Raw genomic sequence first — 21136 nt, 5'->3', positions numbered from 1 at the left:
TTGAGGATAAACTCCAGATATTTGGGGTAATGCATGGAGGGAAACGTGGTTTTATTTGGGGATATCTGGGGTGATGCAAGGAGGGAAATGTGGTTTTATGTGGGAATAAACCCCAAATATTTGGGTATATTTGGGGTGATGCATGGAGGGAAACGTGGTTTTATTTGGGGATAAATCCCAGATATTTGGGGATATCTGGGGTGATGCAAGGAGGGAAATGTGGTTTTATGTGGGAATAAACCCCAAATATTTGGGGGTATCTGGGGTGATGCATGGAGGGAAATGTGGGATTATTTGGGATAAATTCCAGATATTTGGGGTGATGCATGGAGGCAAATGTGGTTTTATTTGGGGATAAACCCCAAATATTTGGGTATATATGAGGTGATGCATGGAGGCAAATGCGGTTTTATTGGGGATAAACTCCAGATATTTGGGAAAATCTGGGGTGATTTATGGAGGCAAATGTGGTTTTATGTGGGGATAAACCCCAAATATTTGGGTATATATGGGGTGATGTACGGAGGCAAATGTGGTTTTATCTGGGGATATCTGGAGTGATGCATGAAGGCAAATGTGGGTTTATGTGGGATGAACCCCAAATATTTGGGGTGATGCATGCAGGGAAATGAGGTTTTATGTGGGGATAAACTCCAAATATTTGGGGATGTCTGTGGTGACACAATGAGGGAAATGTGGGATTATCTGCAGATAAACCCCAAATATTTGGGTATATCTGGGATATCTGGGTATATTTGGGATATTTGGGTATCTGGGATATTTTTGGCTGGGGATGCAGGTGCTGGAGGCCAACGTGGTGAATAAACAATTCCAGCACAACAACCCCTGGTGCTTCACCCCTCGCCCTGCTGTGCCCTCCCTGCTGGAGCAGCCCACGTGCCCGGCTCTGCTCATGGGCTCTGGGTGAGCAGCAAACGCTGAGCTGTGCCCAGATCCCTGCAGATAAACCTGAGTGTGCCCAGATAACCCTGAGCTGTGCCCAGATCCCTGCAGGCAAACCTGAGTGTGCCCAGATAACCCTGAGCTGTGCCCAGATCCCTAAACCGGAGCTGTGCCCAGATCCCTGCAGATAAACCTGAGCTGTGCCCAGATCCCTAAACCTGAGCTGTGCCCAGATCCCTGCAGATAACCCTGAGTGTGCCCAGATCCCTGCAGATAAACCTGAGTGTGCCCAGATAAACCTGAGCTGTGCCCAGACAAACCTGAGCTGTGCCCAGATCCCTGCAGATAAACCTGAGCTGTGCCCAGATCCCTAAACCTGAGCTGTGCCCAGATCCTTGAACCTGAGCTGTGCCCAGATCCCTAAACCTGAGCTGTGCCCAGATCCCTGCACATAAACCTGAGCTGTGCCCAGATCCCTAAACCTGAGCTGTGCCCAGATCCCTGCAGATAACCCTGAGCTGTGCCCAGATCCCTGCAGATAAACCTGAGTGTGCCCAGATAAACCTGAGCTGTGCCCAGATCCCTAAACCTGAGCTGGGCCCAGATAAACCTGAGCTGTGCCCAGATCCCTAAACCTGAGCTGTGCCCAGATCCCTGCAGATAAACCCTGAGCTGTGCCCAGATCCCTAAACCTGAGCTGTGCCCAGATCCCTGAACCTGAGCTGTGCCCAGATCCCTGCAGATAAACCCTGAGCTGTGCCCAGACAAACCTGAGCTGTGCCCAGATCCCTAAACCTGAGCTGTGCCCAGACAAACCTGAGCTGTGCCCAGACAAACCTGAGCTGTGCCCAGACAAACCTGAGCTGTGCCCAGATCCCTAAACCTGAGCTGTGCCCAGACAAACCTGAGCTGTGCCCAGATCCCTGAACCTGAGCTGTGCCCAGATCCCTAAACCTGAGCTGTGCCCAGACAAACCTGAGCTGTGCCCAGATCCCTAAACCTGAGCTGTGCCCAGATCCCTAAACCTGAGCCGTGCCCAGATCCCTGCAGATAAACCCTGCAGGCAGCTCAGGCCATCCAGGCAGCCGGGGGGTGGATTCAGGGCAGATAAAGGCGCTGGGCTCGGTGTCTCTCAGCCTTCTCTCCCCCTCAGGGTGTTTGCAGAGGTGTCCAGACATCACCAATCCTCCTGGCTGAAACGTGGGAGCAAAAGTTGCGACATCACCAGTGTTTGAAACAACAGAGGGTGACAGCACAGTGGTGTCACAGGTGGGGCCTGTCTGTCCCTAATTCCAGCGCAAACGCTGCTCCTGCTCCAGGAGTTGGTGACATTAAAAACCCTGGTTAGTTCAGAGAGGAGCTGTGCAGCTGCAGAGTTTTGTACAGCATCAGGAATTTGGGTGTGCAGTTCCAGATTTCTGTACAGCATCAGGAATTTGGGGGTGCAGTTCCAGATTTCTGTACAGGATCAGAAATTGCAGTTGCAGAGTTTTGTACAGGATCAGGAATTTGAGTGTGCAATTACAGAGTTTTGTACAGGAGCAGGAATTTGGGTCTGCAGTCACAGAGTTTTGCAGAGGATCAGGAATTTGGGGGTGCAGTTCCAGATTTCTGTACAGGATCAGGAATTTGGGGGTGCAGTTACAGAGTTTTGTAGAGGATCAGGAATTTTGGGTGTGCAGTTACAGAGTTTTGTGCAGGATCAGGAATTTGGGTGTGAAATTGCAGAGTTTTGTACAGGATTAGGAATTTGGGTGTGCAGATCCAGAGTTTTTAGAGGATCAGGAATTTGGGGGTGCAGCTCCAGATTTTTGTACAGGATCAGGAATTTGGGGGTGCAGTTGCAGAGTTTTTAGAGGATCAGGAATTTGGGTGTGCAATTACAGAGTTTTGCACAGGAGCAGGAATTTGGGGGTGCAATTACAGAGTTTTGCACAGGAGCAGGAATTTGGGTGTGAAATTGCAGAGTTTTGAGAGGATCAGGAATTTGGGTGTGCAGATCCAGAGTTTTGCACAGGATCAGGAATTTGGGGGTGCAGTTCCAGATTTCTGTACAGGATCAGAAACTGCAGTTGCAGATTTTTGCACAGGATCAGGAATTTAGGATTATTTTTAACCCGGAGCCGTTTGTCCTGACACTCTGAGAGGGGGGAACCCGATGGGAAAGGGAAGGGAGGGCCTTGCAAATCTGTGATTTTCAAACTCCAGCGGCTCGAAGTGTTATATAAATAAACGCTGCTGTGGTGAGCAGCAGGAATGCCTCTGATAATCTCCCTTCTCCTGCCAGTTCTGTTTGAAACGCTGAAAGGAGAAGCAGTGCTAGATCCCCGATACTCTAAATTCACTCCCCAAAATAACGTTTCAATCCATAATTAAAAAAAAAAAAAAAAAACAAAACAGAAAACAGCTCCACACTAAATAGAAGAAATAGTTAAGCCTGCCAAGCTTTAATTGATGTGATATCAAGCAAACGAGCTCCTTTTGTCCAGCGGAACAGCCTCTAATTTCTGACGGATGATTCATTTGCGAAGCGCCCTCCTCCCTGCACTGACTCACCGCATTTCGCTGCTCCGAGTGCTCGCACAGGGAAATGTCGCCGTGGCACCCCCAGCTCGCACAGGGAAATGTCGCCGTGGCACCCCCAGCTCGCACAGGGAAATGTCGCCGTGGCACCCCCAGCTCGCACAGGGAAATGTCGCCGTGGCACCCCCAGCTGCTATTCTTGGGTGCTGCCGTCATTCTGCCCGGGCTTTAAAAAAATCAACCCCGAAAAAGCGCCCCAAAGGCGAACAGCAAGGGTGCCGAGGTGGGCTCGGTGGGAATTACACTGAGGAGCATCTCTGGAGCAACCCCGGAGCAGAACACCGGAGCAGCCCGGACAGGGTGAAGTGTGTTTTGCACACCTCAGTGGGAATTACACTGAGGAGCATCTCTGGAGTAACCCTGGAGCAGAACAGTACATAAGCCTGTACTCTGGACATGGTGCAGTGTGCTCTGCACACTTTATCACTTTGCTCAGTAGGAATTACACTGAGGAGCAGCTCTGGAGTAACCTTGGAGCAGAGCAGCAGAGCAGCTTGTACTCTGGACATGTAGGAGTGTGCTTTGCACACCTCAGTGGGAATTACACTGAGGAGCAGCCCTGGAGTAACCTTGGAGCAGAACACCAGAGCAGCCAGCACATGGGGGAGTGTGCTTTGCACACCTGAGTGGGAATTACACTGAGGAGCAGCCCTGGAGTAACCTTGGAGCAGAACACCAGAGCAAGCTGTTCTCTGGACAGGGTGCAGTGTGCTTTGTAAATTTTACCACTTTGCTTAGTGGGAATTACACTGAGGAGGATCTCTGGAGTAACTCTGGAGCAGCACACCAGAGCAGCCTGTACTCTGGACATGGTGCAGTGTGCTTTGCATACCTTTACCACTTTGCTCAGTGGGAATTACACTAAGGAGCATCTCTGGAGTAACCCTGGAGCAGCACAGCAGGGCAAGATGTACTCTGGACAGGGTAGAGTGTGAATTGCACACCTCAGTGGGAATTACACTGAGGAGCATCTCTGGAGTAACTCTGAAGCAGAACAGCACAGCAGGCTGTTCTCTGGACATGGGGGAGTGTGTATTACACACCTGAGTGGGAATTACACTGAGGAGTATCTCTGGAGTAACCCTGGAGCAGAACACCAGAGCAGCCAGCACATGGGGGAGTGTGCTTTGCACACCTGAGTGGGAATTACACTGAGGAGCATCTCTGGAGTAACCCTGGAGCAGAACAGCACAGCAGGCCGTACTCTGCACATGATGTAGCCTTCTTTGCACACCTCAGTGCGAATTACACCGAGGAGCATCTCTGGAGTAGCCCTGGAGCAGCAGGCTGTGCTCTGGACAGGGTGCAGCGTTCTTTGCACACCTCACGTGCCCAGGTGTGCCTGCCCTCACCTCGGGAGGCACAGCTGCTGCTCCAGGACACAGAGCCCCTTCCCCTGCCCTGCCTTTAACCTTGTGCACCCCAATCCCAGCTCCAAACCCTGCCCTTGGGTGCCACCCCAAAATCCCAGCTCAGCTCCGAGCCCTGAGCAAGGGCAGGAGCCACAAACAGGACAGCAGTGACACCATTGCTTCTGGCGTGGGGCTGCTTCTGTGGGCTGAGCCAGGGGACAGCGTCACATCCCCCCGTTGTGTCACCCCAAACTGCCAGGAAAAGGGGTGCTGCCACCCTTATCTCAGGAATTGTCACAGACACACACAAGGAACAGGCGGAGGGATCTGCTCCTGTGCCGGATTTTTAAGCGTTACCAACAGCATTTTTGTCTAAAGTTAACCTGGGAAAACCTGAAATGCTTTTTCTTGTGCTGTTTTTACCCCTTTAAATGAAAGAGATCTCTCTTTTCTTTACCCCTTTTGAGGAAGAGATCACCACTGGACAGCAAAGAAGGGGTTAATGGACAGAACTTTGGGAGGAGTTAAAGGGTTTAAAAAAGGGGAAAAACCTCCATTGTGAGGGGGCTGAGCACATGGCAGGGAGAATCTTTTGCTCCTGGCACCTTTTTTCTCTGTTCAGAAAAGGTAACCTTTTTCCTCTATTCAGTCTTGTGTTGTATTTTGATAAGGTTTAATAAACCTTGCTAACCTATGAAAAGTGAGCAGCTGTTTCTCCCAGTTTTGTTTTCCCCGGTGCTGTGTCACAGGGCCTGGCCAGGACTCTGTGTTTGCTTTTCCTGCTCCCAGAGCCTCCCTGGCCTTTATTCCCTGTAAACTTTGGATGCAGCCACAGCCCTGAGCGTGACCTCAGGTGATTCCCGACCTCTGCCCCGCTCCCCTCACCCCCAGGGACACCAAAAACCCCGATTTTCCACCATTTCCCTTCCCAAATGTTAGGAAAATCAATCCACAAACGCCAGAGGTTTATGTACAAAAAGGAGACAGAGGAGTCTTTTCTGGCTTTACTCCAATCAAGGCAGAGGCCATGGGACATCCCCTGGGATCTCTTGAATTTTTGGAGGACTCAGCCTCCTTTTTATCCCAATTTCCAGCCACATTTCCCTTCTCTTTCCCCATTTCTGAGGAACTTAAGAGGTTCAGATTCCCTGATCCCAAAGATCCCACTCTAATATATAACACTCCCTAACATATAACCCTTTTAATTTTTAATTCTTACTGAGTTTAGGGATTTTTCCCCATTGTTTCTTTCATCTTTCAATACCCAAATTCATTTACCAGCAAACCTAAAGTTTATTTGCAAAAGCAAATATCTTTTTCCATTCATCAGTCAGTGGGATTCTTCCCATTGTTTCTTTTCTCTCCCAGGGCTGGTTTTATCCACCAGCAGCCCCACAGCTGGTTTGGAAAGACAAATCCCTCATTCCTCTCACAAATAAATAAATTAATCCGTGCCGGGAGCTGCGTTACCCACACACCAAGGGGGGACAGCCTGTCCTGGGCCTGAACTCAGGCTCCTGATGGATGGGAACATTTAGGATTAATTATAAAATGTGGAGATGCTGAAATGTATTTTTATCTGTGGAACAAGCAGTTCTAGTGCCTAAAACACCCCACACACGGCTTCCTGCGGGAGGAACAGCCCGCGGGGTGAAGCGGGCAACTCCTGTGCCGTGCATGAGGGAACATGGAGGATGCAGATTATGGCACTCGGGGGATTTGCTGAGCACACGCTGCGGGAAAGGCCCGGCGATGGCTGCGGGTGTGAGATCGGGGAACGCCGCCGTTCCTGAGGGGAAGGAGCCATCCCGACGGGCGCGGGGGGATCGCCAGGGCTGCACCCAGGCTCACCCCTCATGGCGCCGCCATCTTGCGCTTCCCCTTCCCCGCCGCTCTCCTTCCCCACCGCCCTCTATGCAAATCACCCGCCATTCCCGCGCGCTGATTGGCCCTTCCCGCCCCATTGCGAAATATGCAAATAAGAACCTGGCGCGCTACACGGCGATTGGATGAAAAGCCCGCCAGCTCCCCGCGCCGCGCCCTCCACTCGTGTCGTCAACAGCAATGCGGGCTCTGATTGGTCAAAGCGCGAGGAAAGGCGCGCCCACCGCGGGGTTTGGGGGGGGCGCGGGGAAAGCGCATGAAGGTTCGAGAACGCGGGGCCGGCCGGCGCGCAACGCCCCCTTCCGGCGCGCGTCACGCACGGCACGAACCAATCATTGACGGGCAGAGGGGCGGGATCCACGCGCTGATTGGTCAGAGCAGTGCGAGGGAGGCGTGGCCTTCTGGAAGGTTCTGGGCGGGTATAAAAGGGCGGCGCGGCGGTCGCGGGGCATTGAGCGAGCCGGAGCTGAGCTGAGAGGCTGCCCAGTGTGTGAACGAGAGACCGGGCCGGACTGCGGGTAACGGGGCTGGGGGGGCACATGCGGCACGGGAGGGGCGGGCTGGGACGCGGCTGCCTTGGGATGGCGCAGGGCGGGTGCTGGAGGCAGCTTTGGGGTGGCCTGGAAAGGGCGGAGGGGCCTCCAGGGTGATTTTGTGTCCTCAAGAACCGTTGTGCTGCGGGGATAGGGAGGGAATAGCGACTGCTGACCTATTTTGGGCCGCTGGGGTGCTTTTTTTTTTTTTTTTTTTTAATCCCGATATTTCCCCATTATTTTAATGCGGTCTGCCGCGGGAGGGGGAGGAGCGGCATCTCCGCTTTCCTCCCTTCCCCCCTCCCCCCCCCCCCCTCCCCGGCTCCTTTTAGATCCTGCTGAGACGGGGGAGGGGAGAACAGGGGAGGGCTCGGGGAGCCGCAGCGCCCATCTTACCTCGCTGGGGGCGGCCTGGGGCGGTGCCGGGGCCCAGCGGGCGCTGCAGTGCCCGGGGGTGGCGAACGGCCACGTGTGGGATGCGGGGGGGACGGCTCCAAGGCGGGGGGGGTCGGCGCCGCACGGGGCTGCGGCGGTGCTGGCACACGCGGACCGCCCGGCGGGGACTCCATTTCCCGGCATCCCTTGGACACGCCCCGTGGCCGCGTCACGTTGCGCGGGCGGCGCGGGGCACGCTGGGAGTTGGAGTTTCTCGCCTCGTGGTGCGGGGGACGCCAAGCGGCGGAGGCGGGGAGTGCAGGCGGGGTGCGGGGCTGGGCCCACGTGGGATAACGGGGCTGGAATTCCGGGTCAGGCGGGAACGGATCCGGTTACACCCCTTAAAATAGGACACAATCAACTCGAACAGGCTGCTCCCAGCCCCACCAGCCTGCCCTTTAACATTAAAAAAAAAAAAAAGCCGCAGTTTTTCTATGCGAGCTATATCAGCTTCGCTTTAAACTAAAACATTCTTATTTTTCTTTTTATTTTGTTTCAGCCCAATCTACCCTGCCCTTGAACATTAAAAAAAAAAAAACAAATACAGTTTTTTGCCCTTCAGCATTTAAAAAAAAACAGCCACAGTTTCTCTCATCAAGCTACATCATGACTTTTAAATATATTAATCTCATTTTTCCCGTTTTTTCAGACAAGATGTCGAAGGGACCAGCTGTCGGGATCGATCTTGGCACCACCTATTCCTGTGTTGGCGTGTTCCAGCATGGCAAGGTGGAGATCATTGCCAACGACCAGGGCAACCGCACCACGCCGAGCTACGTGGCCTTCACAGACACAGAGCGGCTCATCGGTGATGCTGCCAAGAACCAGGTGGCCATGAACCCAACCAACACAGTCTTTGGTGAGCCTGCAGGATTGGCACATCATTTAGCGATTAAAGAGAATTTTTTCCTGAAAAAAAAAAAAAAAACAAAAAAACACGGAAAAATAATTTCATTTTTTTAGTTACAAAGTGAGGTTAAGGCTTTTTCTCATTGAAGCTATATACTTCAATTGCTTCTAACCTGAATAAAGTTGTGATATTACGAGATAAAATTTATTAGAGATGGGGAAACGATTTGCTCTGTAGTAGGTTTTTCAGGGTAGTCAGTCTTGGGTAATCTTAACCAGTTTTTTCAACTTGGTTTATGGCTCAGCACTTGCAATATTTTAGAGGTGATAGTAATGGATTTATGCATATAAAAGAATGGAAATTTAGTGTTTGTATCTGACTCTTAACAGGCCAGTAATAACGTTAAGGATGGTGGTTTAGGATTTTGTGCGTTTCAGTACGAATTTTAGGTTTTTACTTAAAAATTACCATTATTAATGTATTGAAGTGACATTTTTCAGACGCCAAGCGGTTGATCGGGCGCAGGTTCGATGACTCAGTGGTGCAGTCTGACATGAAGCACTGGCCCTTCACTGTGGTCAACGATGCTGGCAGACCCAAGGTGCAGGTGGAGTACAAAGGCGAGACCAAGAGTTTCTACCCCGAGGAAATCTCCTCCATGGTTTTAACCAAAATGAAGGAAATTGCAGAGGCCTATCTCGGAAAGGTGAGTCTGGGGCTGGAGAGGGATGTGATGAGAAGCTGTGTGAGGATTTCCAGCCTGACTGAGTGTTGGAATATGAATCCCAATATTACCAGTTAGATGGTGCCTGGGCCAGTCTGACCCTCGCTGCTGGGCCAAAGGCGGCAGCTGTGGTGTGTCACCCCAGAGATACCTTTGGCTTGCTGGAGATTGCAGCTGGGCACTGAACAAGTCCAGGCTTGGTAGGAACTCCGTTTACCTCAGGAGGAAGGTTTTTAGGCGAATGGTGAGGAGGAAAAGGAGATGGATTCTGCTGGAGGGTTTAATATCCAGAGCTTTATTCCATGGTTACAGAGGTCTGAACGTGAGCAACTGCTCCAACAGAAATCCGACTGCATGCTCTGATTGCCTTTTAGGGACAGGGGGAGGGGAGGGGACAGGTGAGCACTACTCAGGTGGGAGGGACAGGGTCTCAGGGGACAAGGGACACCCAGACAGGCCAATGACCCCCGGGCCTGAGGAGCATCCTTTGAACTTGACCAACCACACCACGCCTTGCTGGAATGTTCAGCCTGACTGACAGGACTCACTCAGCAAGGGGGGGGAGGAGGAACAGGTATAGGCACACCTGGGAGGTGACCGGGAAGTCTAAAATGGGACATCACAGCACACCGCAACAACTGAGCCGTTTGCTGTGTTTGCAGACTGTCACCAATGCTGTCGTGACCGTCCCAGCCTATTTCAACGACTCCCAGCGCCAGGCCACCAAAGATGCCGGAACCATTGCGGGGCTCAACGTGCTGAGGATCATCAACGAGCCCACGGCAGCTGCCATTGCCTACGGGCTGGACAAGAAGGTATGGAGGGCTCACATTTGTGAATAATCCTTTTGCTAAGATCTTTTCTTCTGAGAAACCGAGAGGTGTTAGAAATGAAATGTTGACAGTAATTATCTGCCGCTGTGGAATGCAGCATGTGGGTTTTTGATTGGTCTCATGTGGGTGTTGTTAATTAATGGCCAATCACAGCCCAGCTGTGTTGGAGCAGAGCAGCACAGCAGGGCTGTACTCTGGACAGGGTGTGGAGTGTGCTTTGCACGCTTAAATGGGAATTACACTGGGCAGACTCTGGTCAGCCACAAGATTATAAAATCATTCCTTTTTATTCCTTGCTAGCTTTCTGATGAAATAACTTCTTTATTGTTTTAGTATAGTTTTAATACATCAATTTAAAACTAAATATCTATAAGGTCTTATGGATCTTCCCTTATGGATCATAAAGTATTATATAGATATTAAAAAAATATATATATAACATATAAAATCAAGATGTTTTATTTAAAATAAAATATCATCCATAAGGCCTTATAGATCTTACTTTCTAGATCATAAAAGATCATATAGATAGAAAAATAAAATATATATAACATATGTAGAAAAATATTTTATTTAAAATAAAATATTATCTATAAGGTCTTACAGATCTTACCTTATAGATCATAAAATATCAAATAGATAATAAAATAATGTGTATATAACAGATATAAAATAAAAATATTTTGTTGAAAATACATCATCTATAAGGTCTTATAGATCTTTATGTATAGATCATAAAATACCATATAGATAGAAAAATGATATATACTTAACATATATATATAATAAAAATGTTTTCTTTAAAATAAAATATCTATAAGGTCTTACAGCTCTTACCTTATAGATCATAAAATATATAGATCATAAAATCATTAATACAAGATTTTATTATGCATATTATACATTATATCATAAAATAGTAAATATATCATTAAAATATATAATAAAATAATAAATCAGCCTTCTGAAACACGGAGTCAAGGTTCTCTTCCCTCATCCTGGGACGGCTAACACTGCCACAGGGTCACTGTGTCTGGCCAGTAGGAAGGTGTTAGAGTATAGGAATTTCAGTATCAGTGTTTCAAGTAGGAATTAAATGCTGAAAGTGATTTTTTAAATGTTTTCCGCAGGTTGGTGCTGAAAGGAACGTTCTCATCTTCGACCTGGGCGGCGGCACCTTCGACGTGTCCATCCTGACCATCGAAGACGGCATCTTCGAGGTGAAATCCACAGCGGGGGACACGCACCTGGGCGGGGAGGACTTTGACAACCGCATGGTGAACCACTTCATCGCCGAGTTCAAGCGCAAGCACAAGAAGGACATCAGCGAGAACAAGCGCGCCGTGCGCCGCCTGCGCACCGCCTGCGAGCGCGCCAAGCGCACGCTGTCCTCCTCCACGCAGGCCAGCATCGAGATCGACTCCCTCTACGAGGGCATCGACTTCTACACCTCCATCACCAGGGCCCGCTTCGAGGAGCTCAACGCCGACCTGTTCAGGGGCACCCTGGACCCCGTGGAGAAGGCGCTGAGGGACGCCAAGCTGGACAAGTCGCAGATCCACGACATCGTGCTGGTCGGCGGCTCCACGCGCATCCCCAAGATCCAGAAGCTGCTGCAGGACTTCTTCAACGGCAAGGAGCTCAACAAGAGCATCAACCCTGACGAGGCTGTGGCGTATGGGGCGGGTAAGTGGTCGCTCACTCTGTAACTCTTCATGGTGTAGGGGTTGAGCTTCTACCTCGATCCTGTAGGAGATCCCCTTGGACTTGCAATGATGAATCGGATTCCAAAGCCATTCGTAGTTTCCACCGGAGGTCGAAAGGCTTGTGATGGTGCAAGTACCTTCCTTGGATGTCTGAGCGAGCCCTGTGCACCAGCACAGCTCCATGGGGATGTTGTGCAGGGGCCCTGTGTTACCAGCACAGCTCACACAGGGTGTTCTGCAGGGGTTTCATGCAGCTCTGTGTATCAGCACAGCTCACACAGGGTGTTCTGCAGGGGTTTAATCCAGCCCTGTGCACCAGCACAGCTCCATGGGGATGTTCTGCAGGGGTTTAATCCAGCCCTGTGTTACCAGCACAGCTCCATGGGGATGTTCTGCAGGGCTTTAATGCAGCCCTGTGCACCAGCACAGCTCCATGGGGATGTTCTGCGGGGGTTTAATGCAGCCCTGTGCACCAGCACAGCTCCATGGGGATGTTCTGCAGGGGTTTCATGCAGCCCTGTGCACCAGCACAGCTCACAGGGGATGTTCTGCAGGGGTTTAATCCAGCCCTGTGTATCAGCACAGCTCCATGGGGATGTTCTGCAGGGGTTTCATGCAGCTCTGTGTATCAGCACAGCTCCATGGGGATGTTCTGCAGGGTTTCATGCAGCCCTGTGCACCAGCACAGCTCCATGGGGATGTTCTGCAGGGTTTCATGCAGCCCTGTGCACCAGCACAGCTCCATGGGGATGTTCTGCAGGGCTTTAATGCAGCCCTGTGCACCAGCACAGCTCCATGGGCATGTTCTGCAGGGGCCCTGTGTTATCAGCACAGCTCCATGGGGATGTTGTGCAGGGGCCCTGTGTTATCAGCACAGCTCACACAGGGTGTTCTGCAGGGTTTCATGCAGCCCTGTGCACCAGCACAGCTCCATGGGGATGTTCTGCAGGGGCCCTGTGTATCAGCACAGCTCACAGGTGTTTTGCTGGGGTTTCATGCAGCCATGTGCATCAGCACAGCTATCAGGGGATGCTTTGCAGGGGTTTATTGCAGCCCTGTGCACCAGCACAGCTCACAGGGGATGTTCTGCAGGGCTTTAATGCAGCCCTGTGTTATCAGCACAGCTCCATGGGGGTGTTTTGCTGGGGTTTCATGCAGCCCTGTGCATGAGCACAGCTCACAGGGGGTGTTTTGAATGAATTTTAATGCAGCCCTGTGTTATCAGCACAGCTCACAGGGGATGATCTGCAGGGGTTTCATGCAGCTCTGTGTACCAGCACAGCTCCATGGGGATGTTTCAATGCAGTCCTGTGCACCAGCACAGCTCCATGGGGATGTTCTGCAGGGTTTCATGCAGCCCTGTGCACCAGCACAGCTCCATGGGGATGTTCTGCGGGGTTTCATGCAGCCCTGTGTTACCAGCACAGCTCACAGAAGAGGTGCTTTGCAGGGGTTTCATGCTGTTTCTCTCTCTCCTCAGCTGTGCAGGCTGCCATCCTGTCTGGAGACAAGTCTGAGAACGTGCAGGACCTGCTGCTGCTGGATGTCACTCCCCTGTCGCTGGGCATTGAGACAGCTGGAGGGGTCATGACGGTCCTGATCAAGCGCAACACCACCATCCCCACCAAGCAGACCCAGACCTTCACAACCTACTCTGACAACCAGCCCGGGGTGCTGATCCAGGTGAGCAGAGAGCCCTGGGATACGGACAGCACGCTGTCAGTACTCTCACTGGTCAACACTTCAACAGTTTTAGGCCAGAGGTGTTGAATTCCTGTAGTTTGTAAATCCCTGGTTGCTGTGATGAAAGTGACTCCAAAGCCATTCGTAGTTTCCACCAGAAGTCGAAAGACTGGTGTTGGTCCAAGTTCCTTCCTTGGATGTCTGAGCGACCCCATCCCTTCAGGACAATAATTAATTAGGCCATTATGACTTTAATGACATAATTGGTGGTTCTTGTCCGTAGGTGTATGAAGGAGAACGTGCTATGACTAAGGACAACAACTTGCTGGGCAAGTTTGAGCTGACTGGCATTCCCCCTGCTCCCAGAGGGGTCCCTCAGATCGAGGTCACCTTTGACATCGATGCCAACGGCATCCTGAACGTGTCTGCTGTGGACAAGAGCACTGGCAAGGAGAACAAGATCACCATCACGAATGACAAGGGTAAGGATCTGCTGTCCTGAGGGTGGGGGAGCTTTAAAAACGGGTTTGGCGAGCTCTGCTTGTTGTTTTAATCAGAATTTGGCTGTAGTCTGATTTGTGTCTGTGTGAGGCTTTTAAATTATAGTATTTATTATGATGGCTTGTTCTGGGGTTCTTCTGCCTCCCAAAATTTAAATTGAAATGTCTGGGAATTTGAAGTCATTCCCTAAAAGATGAAGTCCTGACTCGTGATTTGTGTTCCCTGCAGGCCGGCTGAGCAAGGAGGACATCGAGAGGATGGTGCAGGAGGCAGAGAAGTACAAGGCAGAGGATGAGAAGCAGAGGGACAAGGTGTCCTCCAAGAACTCCCTGGAGTCCTACGCCTTCAACATGAAAGCCACCGTGGAGGATGAGAAGCTCCAGGGCAAGATCTCTGACGATGACAAGCAGAAGATCCTGGACAAATGCAACGAGATCATCAACTGGCTGGACAAGAACCAGGTTTGTCAGAGTCCATGCTGGGTTCCACGGGGGCAGTTGAGGCCGCAGGAGGAGCCCTGGTTGCTGTGATGAATCAGATTCCAAAGCCATTCGTAGTTTCCACCGGAGGTCGAAAGGCTGCTGATGGTGCAAGTTCCTTCCTTGGATGTCTGAGCGACCACAGCTGGGCAGCACTGGGGGTTCCCAAGCCCTGCTGTTCCCTGGCTGCCTCCCAGGATTTCGTTTTGTTGTTCTGGAGCAGTGTGAGATAGGGCCAAACCAAGCAGGAATAATTCTGTGGCTAATACAAGCCTGGCTTGGTGCTGGGGCTAAATCCTGGCCCAGATCTGGGTGGGTTTAAATCCTGGCCCAGATTGGGGTGGGGCTAAACCCTGTCCAGATTTGGGGAGGCCAAAACCCTTCCCAGATTGGGGCAGGGCTAAACCCTGTCCAGATTGGGGCAGGGCTAAACCCTGTCCAGATTTGGGGAGGCCAAAACCCTGCCCAGATTGGGGTGGGGCTTAAACCCTGGCCCAGATTTAGGGAGGTTTAAACTCTGGCCTGGATTGGGGTGGGATTTAAACCCTGGCCCAGATTAGGGTAGGGCTAAACCCTGCCCTGATTTGGGGGGGCCAAAAATGCTGGCCCAGATTGTGGGAGGCTTAAACCCTGGCCTGGATTTGGGGGGGGCTTAAACCTTGGCCCAGATTGCAGGGGCCAAAACCCAGCCCAGATTGGGGATGGTTTAAACCCTGGCCCAGATTGGGGTGGGGCTAAAAGAACCCTGGCCCAGACTGGGGGCTAAAACCATGCCCAGACATAGGGGACCAAACCCTGGATTTGGGGGAGCCAAAACCCAGCCCAGATTAAGGGTGGGGCTAAACCCTGGCCCAGACTTGGGGGCTTAAACCCTTTCCCAGATTGGGGTGGGGCTTAAAATCTGCCCAGATTTGTGGGGTGCTTAAACCATGGCCTGGATTTGGGGGAAGCTTAAACCCTGCTCCTGGAGTAGGGGGCTAAAAGAACCCTGGCCCAGATTTTGGGGGGGGCCAAAACCCCTGGCCTGGATTGGGGGCTAAAACCCTGGGCCAGATTGGGGGCCTAAAAAAAAAATCCTTTCCAGATTTTAGGGGGCTTAAATCCTGGCCTGGGTTTGGGTGGGGCCAAAATCCGGCCCAGATTTAGAGGGTCTTAAACCCTGGCCCAGATTTGTGGGGGGCCAAAACCCTGGCCCAGACTTAGAGGCCAAAAACCCTGGCCTGGATTTGTTGGGGGGTTTAAACCCTGCCCAGATTGTGGAAATGTGTAATCCAGGTGAAGCCTCGCTTCCTTCTTGGGCTGTGCCCCTGAGCAGAAGCAGCTGAGCTCTGTTTTGTTAAACTGGCAATTCATATAGAGAAACGAGCAGGACAGCACTACTGAAAACAGCCTCAAACAGCCTGTCTGAAGCCTTTTTACCACCTCTTAAAACCCTCTAAATTCCCCAAATCTTTCTCTTGCAGACGGCCGAGAAGGAGGAGTTTGAGCACCAGCAGAAGGAGCTGGAGAAGGTTTGCAACCCCATCATCACCAAGCTGTACCAGAGCGCAGGGGGGATGCCCGGGGGGATGCCCGGAGGCTTCCCCGGGGGTGGAGCCCCTCCCTCGGGGGGAGCCTCCTCGGGCCCCACCATCGAGGAGGTGGATTAAGGACATTAATTAATTAAGGGAAATGCATTCCACTAGCAGTTGGTGTTGGAGGAAACCCCCAGCTCGGGGGGTGGGAGTGAAGGACCCGATCCTGTAGGCACAGCTGGGTTTGTTTTGCCAGATTAATTACTCCATAACTGAGCTGCTGTAAAAAAAAGAGAGAGGAAAAAAAAAATTAAAAAAAAAAAAAAACAGAACAAAAAAGCTTTTTTTTTTTTTTTTTTGTTGTTGTTTTCTGGGCATTTTAAATACTTGAAAGCGTGCGCGCAGGTGGGAGGTGATGAAAACCATTGCACTTTACAGTACTGTAAATGAGTGGGAATGCAATTCGTGTCCTAAAGAATAAAAACTATTTAATGGGCATCACACTGTCTCTGCCTTCACTTACTTGTACCAGCTGACCAGTGGAAATAAAGGAAGACAACCTAAACTGAGTGTGATCAGGTGGGAGTTGCAGTGGGAAAAGGGGTTTGGAGCCAGGTCCTGTTTAAATATTTGCGGTCTGGGTGGATTTTTAAAATGGATTGACCTGAGGCAGAAAATCTCTGAATTTAGACCTTTTAGATCAAGTCCAACCTGTAAATTGCATCCTGCAAGTACAAAAACACTGGGTAATTAATTTTCTTTAAGCAATTAGTTGCTGAAGTATCTCAGCTTACAGGGTGATTCAGAGGTGAGTGGAGCTGGAGAATTCGCTTGCCAGGGAAGAGTCTTTTAATAATATTTCTGGCAATACTTGATTAAAATGATAGTGAAAAAACTATTAAAAATATTTTGGCAATACATTTTATGCAAATAATATTTTATGATTAAATTTTACAGAATGTTTTTTGGCAGAACTCCTCTGCTGTATGTATAAAAGTGTTCATATAGTACCAGTGGAGGAGCAATTTGCAGCTAAAATCAGAAAATTCCTAGAGCAGTACCAGTTCAAAGGAACCTTGGGAGAGCTTATTTATTATTATTCAGTCTTTGATTAAAAAAATTTTGTGTTCAAGACCCTTTTAAATGGCCCATGTGGGGCAGTGCAGTGATTCCCCTTGAGCCATTCCCAAGTCCTGCCCCTGGATCCCAGCAGAAATCCTCCCCTCAAACTGATCATTAATTTCCAAATATTTTCCTTCGTTCTTGGCTTGTGCCAGAGCTGGGTGGCACCTGGGCACGGTAAATTGCCATGAAAATTTAATGGGGAAAATTAAAATTTAAAGCAATAATGGGATTCTTACCCTGCTTCAGGGTTCAGCCTTTCCTAGGCAAACACATCCAGAATATTCAGAATATTCCGGTGTCCTCCTTCCTCATCTCCATGAGCCCTCGCGTGCTCTGGGACATCCCTGGGCTGATTGGGGGTCAGAACCACCCCAAGTGCTCATCCCTGGAGAAATCCCCGTGTCCCAGCCCAACCCGGGTCACTTTGGCCCGGGACAGACCGGCGGGGCTGTGCTTGGTGTCCCCACGCTGCCCTGCCAGCAGGGAACCCCCTAAAAATAACCAGGGAATAATGAAAAATTAATTAATCACACAAAACTGAGAAGGCTTTAAATAAATTTTAATTTGTAGGCACTGCTGGTGCTGGGCCACCAGATAGCAGCACCTGCCCGTGGAATCACAGAGGTGCCTTTTTTTGGGACATCACTTTTGTGGGTCCCTTTTTTGGGACATCACTTTGTGGGTCCCTTTTTTGGAACATCACTTTTGTGGGTCCCTTTTTTTGGAACATCACTTTGTGGGTCCCTTTTTTTGGAACATCACTTTGTGGGTCCCTTTTTTTGGGACATCACTTTGTGGGTCCCTTTTTTGGAACATCACTTTGTGGGTCCCTTTTTTTGGGACATCACTTTTGTGGGTCCCTTTTTTTGGCTGTCCCTCTGGGTTTGAATTAAACACCCCAAATTATTTATAGTGTTTATTACAATCCAGAGCAATACCTCCCATTAATTGTGTGTGAGGTTTTTGTTGACTTGAGGGCCACGAAATTGAGTTTGGAAGGTGGTGGTGGTTTGGGGTATTTAGTGGGTGAGGATATTTATTGTTTTTAGGATATTTAGTGTGTCATATATTTAGTGTTTTAGGGCATTTAGTGGGTCATATATTTAGTGTTTTAGGGCATTTAGTGGGTCATATATTTAGTGTTTTAGGGCATTTAGTGTTTTAGGGTATTTATAGTTCTAGGGTATTTACTGGGTGAGGGTATTTAGTGTTTTAGGGTATTTAGTGGGTCATATATTTATTGTTTTAGGGTATTTAGTGGATTAGGGTATTTGTTTTAGGGTGTTTAGTGGGTGAAGGGAGTTCCTGGGGGCTGTCAGAGCTCTGGTTCAAACCCACGGCCTGGTGGGGCTGGGGGAGGAGGGTTCAGAGGGAAAATCCTACAAGCACAGATTTGGGGTATGTGGGGTTCAGGGAAAATCCTACAAGCACAGATTTGGGGTATGTGGGGCTCAGGGAAAATCCTACAAGCACAGGGCTGGGATATGTGGGGTTCAAGGGTAAATCCTACAAGCACAGGGCTGGGATATGTGGGGCTCCGAGGGAGAATCCTACAAGCACAGGGCTGGGACGCGTGGGGCTCAGGGAAAATCCTACAAGCACAGCACAGGGCTGGGGTATGTGGGGCTCAGAGGGTGAATCCTACAAGCACAGGTTTGGGATATGTGGGGTTCAGGGAAAATCCTACAAGCACAGCACAGGTTTGGGAAATGTAGGGTTCAAGGGTAAATCCTACAAGCACAGCACGGGGCTGGGATCTGTGGGGTTCAAGGGTAAATCCTACAAGCACAGGGCTGGGATATGTGGGGTTCAAGGGTAAATCCTACAAGCACAGCACAGGTTTGGGATATATGGGGCTCACAGGGTGAATCCTACAAGGACAGCACTGGTCAGGGATATGTGGGGCTCACAGGGGACAGCAGGGCTGTATCTAACAAGGCTTGGGTTTATTCCTAACCCTGCACCTAACAAGGAATGGATTTATTCCTTGTCCTGTACCTAACAAGGAATGGATTTATTCCTTATCCTGTACCTAACAAAGTCTGGGTTTATGCCTAATCCTGGTACCTAATAAAGCGTGGGTTTATTCCTATTCCTATATCTAACAAAGTCTGGGTTTACACCTAGTCCTGGTACCTAACAAGGTGTGGGTTTTACCTAATCCTGCACCTAACAAGGTATGGATTTATTCGTATTCCTGTACCTAACAAAGCCTGGGTTTATACCTAACCCTGTACCTAACAAAACCTGGGTTTATTCCTATTCCTGTACCTAACAAAGCCTGGGTTTTTTCCTGCACCTAACGAAGTCTGGGTTTTACCTGTTCCTGTACCTAACAAAGCCTGGCTTCATTCCTGCTCCTATACCTAACAAGGCGTGGATTTATTCCTAATCCTGTACCTAACACGGTTTGGGTTTATTCTTAATCCTGTACCTAACAAGGCATTGGTTTATTCCTAATCCTGCTCCTCACAAGGAATGGATTATATTCCTTATCCCATACCTAACAAAATCCAGGTTTATACCTAATACTGATACTTTATAAAGTGTGGGTTTATTCCTTATCCCGTACCTAACAAAGTCTGGATTTTACCTATTCCTGTACCTAACAAGATGTGGGTTTACACCTAGTTCTGATACCTAAAAATGTGTGGATTTATTCCTAATCCTGTACCTAACAAAGCCTGGGTTTTACCTAATCCTGCAGCTAACAAGGAATGGATTTATTCTTTATCCTGTACCTAACAAGGTGTGGGTTTACACCTAGTCCTGGTACCTAACAAGGCTTGGGTTTGTTCCTAACCCTGTACCTAACAAGGAATTGATTTATTCCTAATCCTGTGCCTAACAAGGAATGGATTTATTCCTTATCCTGCTCCTAACAAGGAATGGATTTATTCCTAATCCTGTGCCTAACAAGGCATTGGTTTATTCCTAATCCTGGTACCTAATAAAGTGTGGGTTTATTCCTATTCCTGTACCTAACAAAGTCTGGGTTTTACCTATTCCTGTACCTTACAAGGAGTGGGTTTACACCTAGTCCTGGTACCTAACAAGGCATGGGTTTATACCTATTCCTGCACCTAACAAAGTCTGGGTTTATACCTAACCGTGTACCTAACTAGGTGTGGGTTTTACCTAATCCTGCACCTAATAAGGAATGGATTTATTCCTATTCCTGTACCTAACAAAGCCTGGGTTTATTCCTATTCCTATTCCTGTACCTAACAAAGCCTGGGTTTATTCCTATTCCTATTCCTGTACCTAACAAAGCCTGGGTTTATTCCTATTCCTATTCCTGTACCTAACAAAGCCTGGGTTTATTCCTATTCCTATTCCTATTCCTATTCCTATTCCTATTCCTATTCCTATACCTAACAAAGCCTGGGTTTTTTCCTGTACCTAACAAAGTGTGGGTTTTACCTGTTGCTGTACCTAACAAAGTCTGGGTTTATTCCTATTCCTGTACCTAACAAAGCCTGGGTTTATTCCTATTCCTACTCCTATTCCTATTCCTATTCCTATTCCTACTCCTATTCCTATTCCTATTCCTACTCCTATACCTATACCTATACCTATACCTATACCTATACCTATACCTATACCTATACCTATTCCTGTACCTAACAAAGTCTGGGTTTTACCTGTTCCTGTACCTAACAAAGCCTGGCTTCATTCCTGCTCCTATACCTAACAAAGCCTGGGTCTACTCCTATTCCTGTACCTGACAAAGCGTGAGTTTATTCTTATTCCTGTGCCTAACAAAGCCTGGCTTTATTCCCGCCGCTCCTTTCCCAGCACACACAGGCGCTCAGCACCCTCCTCCTCCTCCTCCCTGCTCTTCCTCCCCTCTCCCCCATCACCTCCATCCCCCCAGCGCCCGCCTCCCTTCCCAGGCATGATTTCCCCCGGGCAGCAGGGCTGATTTCACTCATCAAACCTCCCTGCCATCCTCCCACACGCAATGCTTGCCCGGCCCCGCCAAGCGCGGCGAGCGCTAACGTGTCACAAGCTGCCCGCAGACAGCATCA

General features: G+C 49.6%; 1 protein-coding gene and 3 non-coding genes across 4 annotated transcripts; all 4 read left to right on the top strand.

The window, feature by feature from the left end:
- Window positions 1-7132: 7132 nt before the first annotated feature.
- Window positions 7133-16118, top strand: HSPA8 (heat shock protein family A (Hsp70) member 8). Its single transcript, XM_054294909.1, has 9 exons — window positions 7133-7240; window positions 8340-8549; window positions 9041-9246; window positions 9927-10079; window positions 11228-11783; window positions 13284-13486; window positions 13770-13968; window positions 14216-14448; window positions 15930-16118. Exons 2-9 carry the CDS (start codon window positions 8345-8347, stop codon window positions 16113-16115), a joined length of 1941 nt encoding a protein of 646 aa, XP_054150884.1. The 5' UTR covers window positions 7133-7240; window positions 8340-8344; the 3' UTR covers window positions 16116-16118.
- Window positions 11865-11961, top strand: LOC128950039 (small nucleolar RNA SNORD14). Its single transcript, XR_008484303.1, has one exon. It is a non-coding gene; the product is annotated as a small nucleolar RNA SNORD14 (small nucleolar RNA).
- On the top strand, window positions 13599-13695 carry LOC128950040 (small nucleolar RNA SNORD14). Its single transcript, XR_008484304.1, has one exon. It is a non-coding gene; the product is annotated as a small nucleolar RNA SNORD14 (small nucleolar RNA).
- LOC128950037 (small nucleolar RNA SNORD14) lies at window positions 14509-14605 on the top strand. The gene has a single exon (XR_008484302.1). It is a non-coding gene; the product is annotated as a small nucleolar RNA SNORD14 (small nucleolar RNA).
- Window positions 16119-21136: the final 5018 nt, after the last annotated feature.

The sequence above is a fragment of the Melozone crissalis genome, unplaced genomic scaffold, assembly GCF_028551555.1.
Source record: "Melozone crissalis strain CALT ecotype California unplaced genomic scaffold, PUWL_Pcris_2 ptg000372l_1, whole genome shotgun sequence".
Lineage (NCBI taxonomy): Eukaryota > Metazoa > Chordata > Aves > Passeriformes > Passerellidae > Melozone > Melozone crissalis.
Note: the sequence above shows the minus strand (reverse complement) of the source record. Positions and strands in the feature narration are given on the sequence as shown.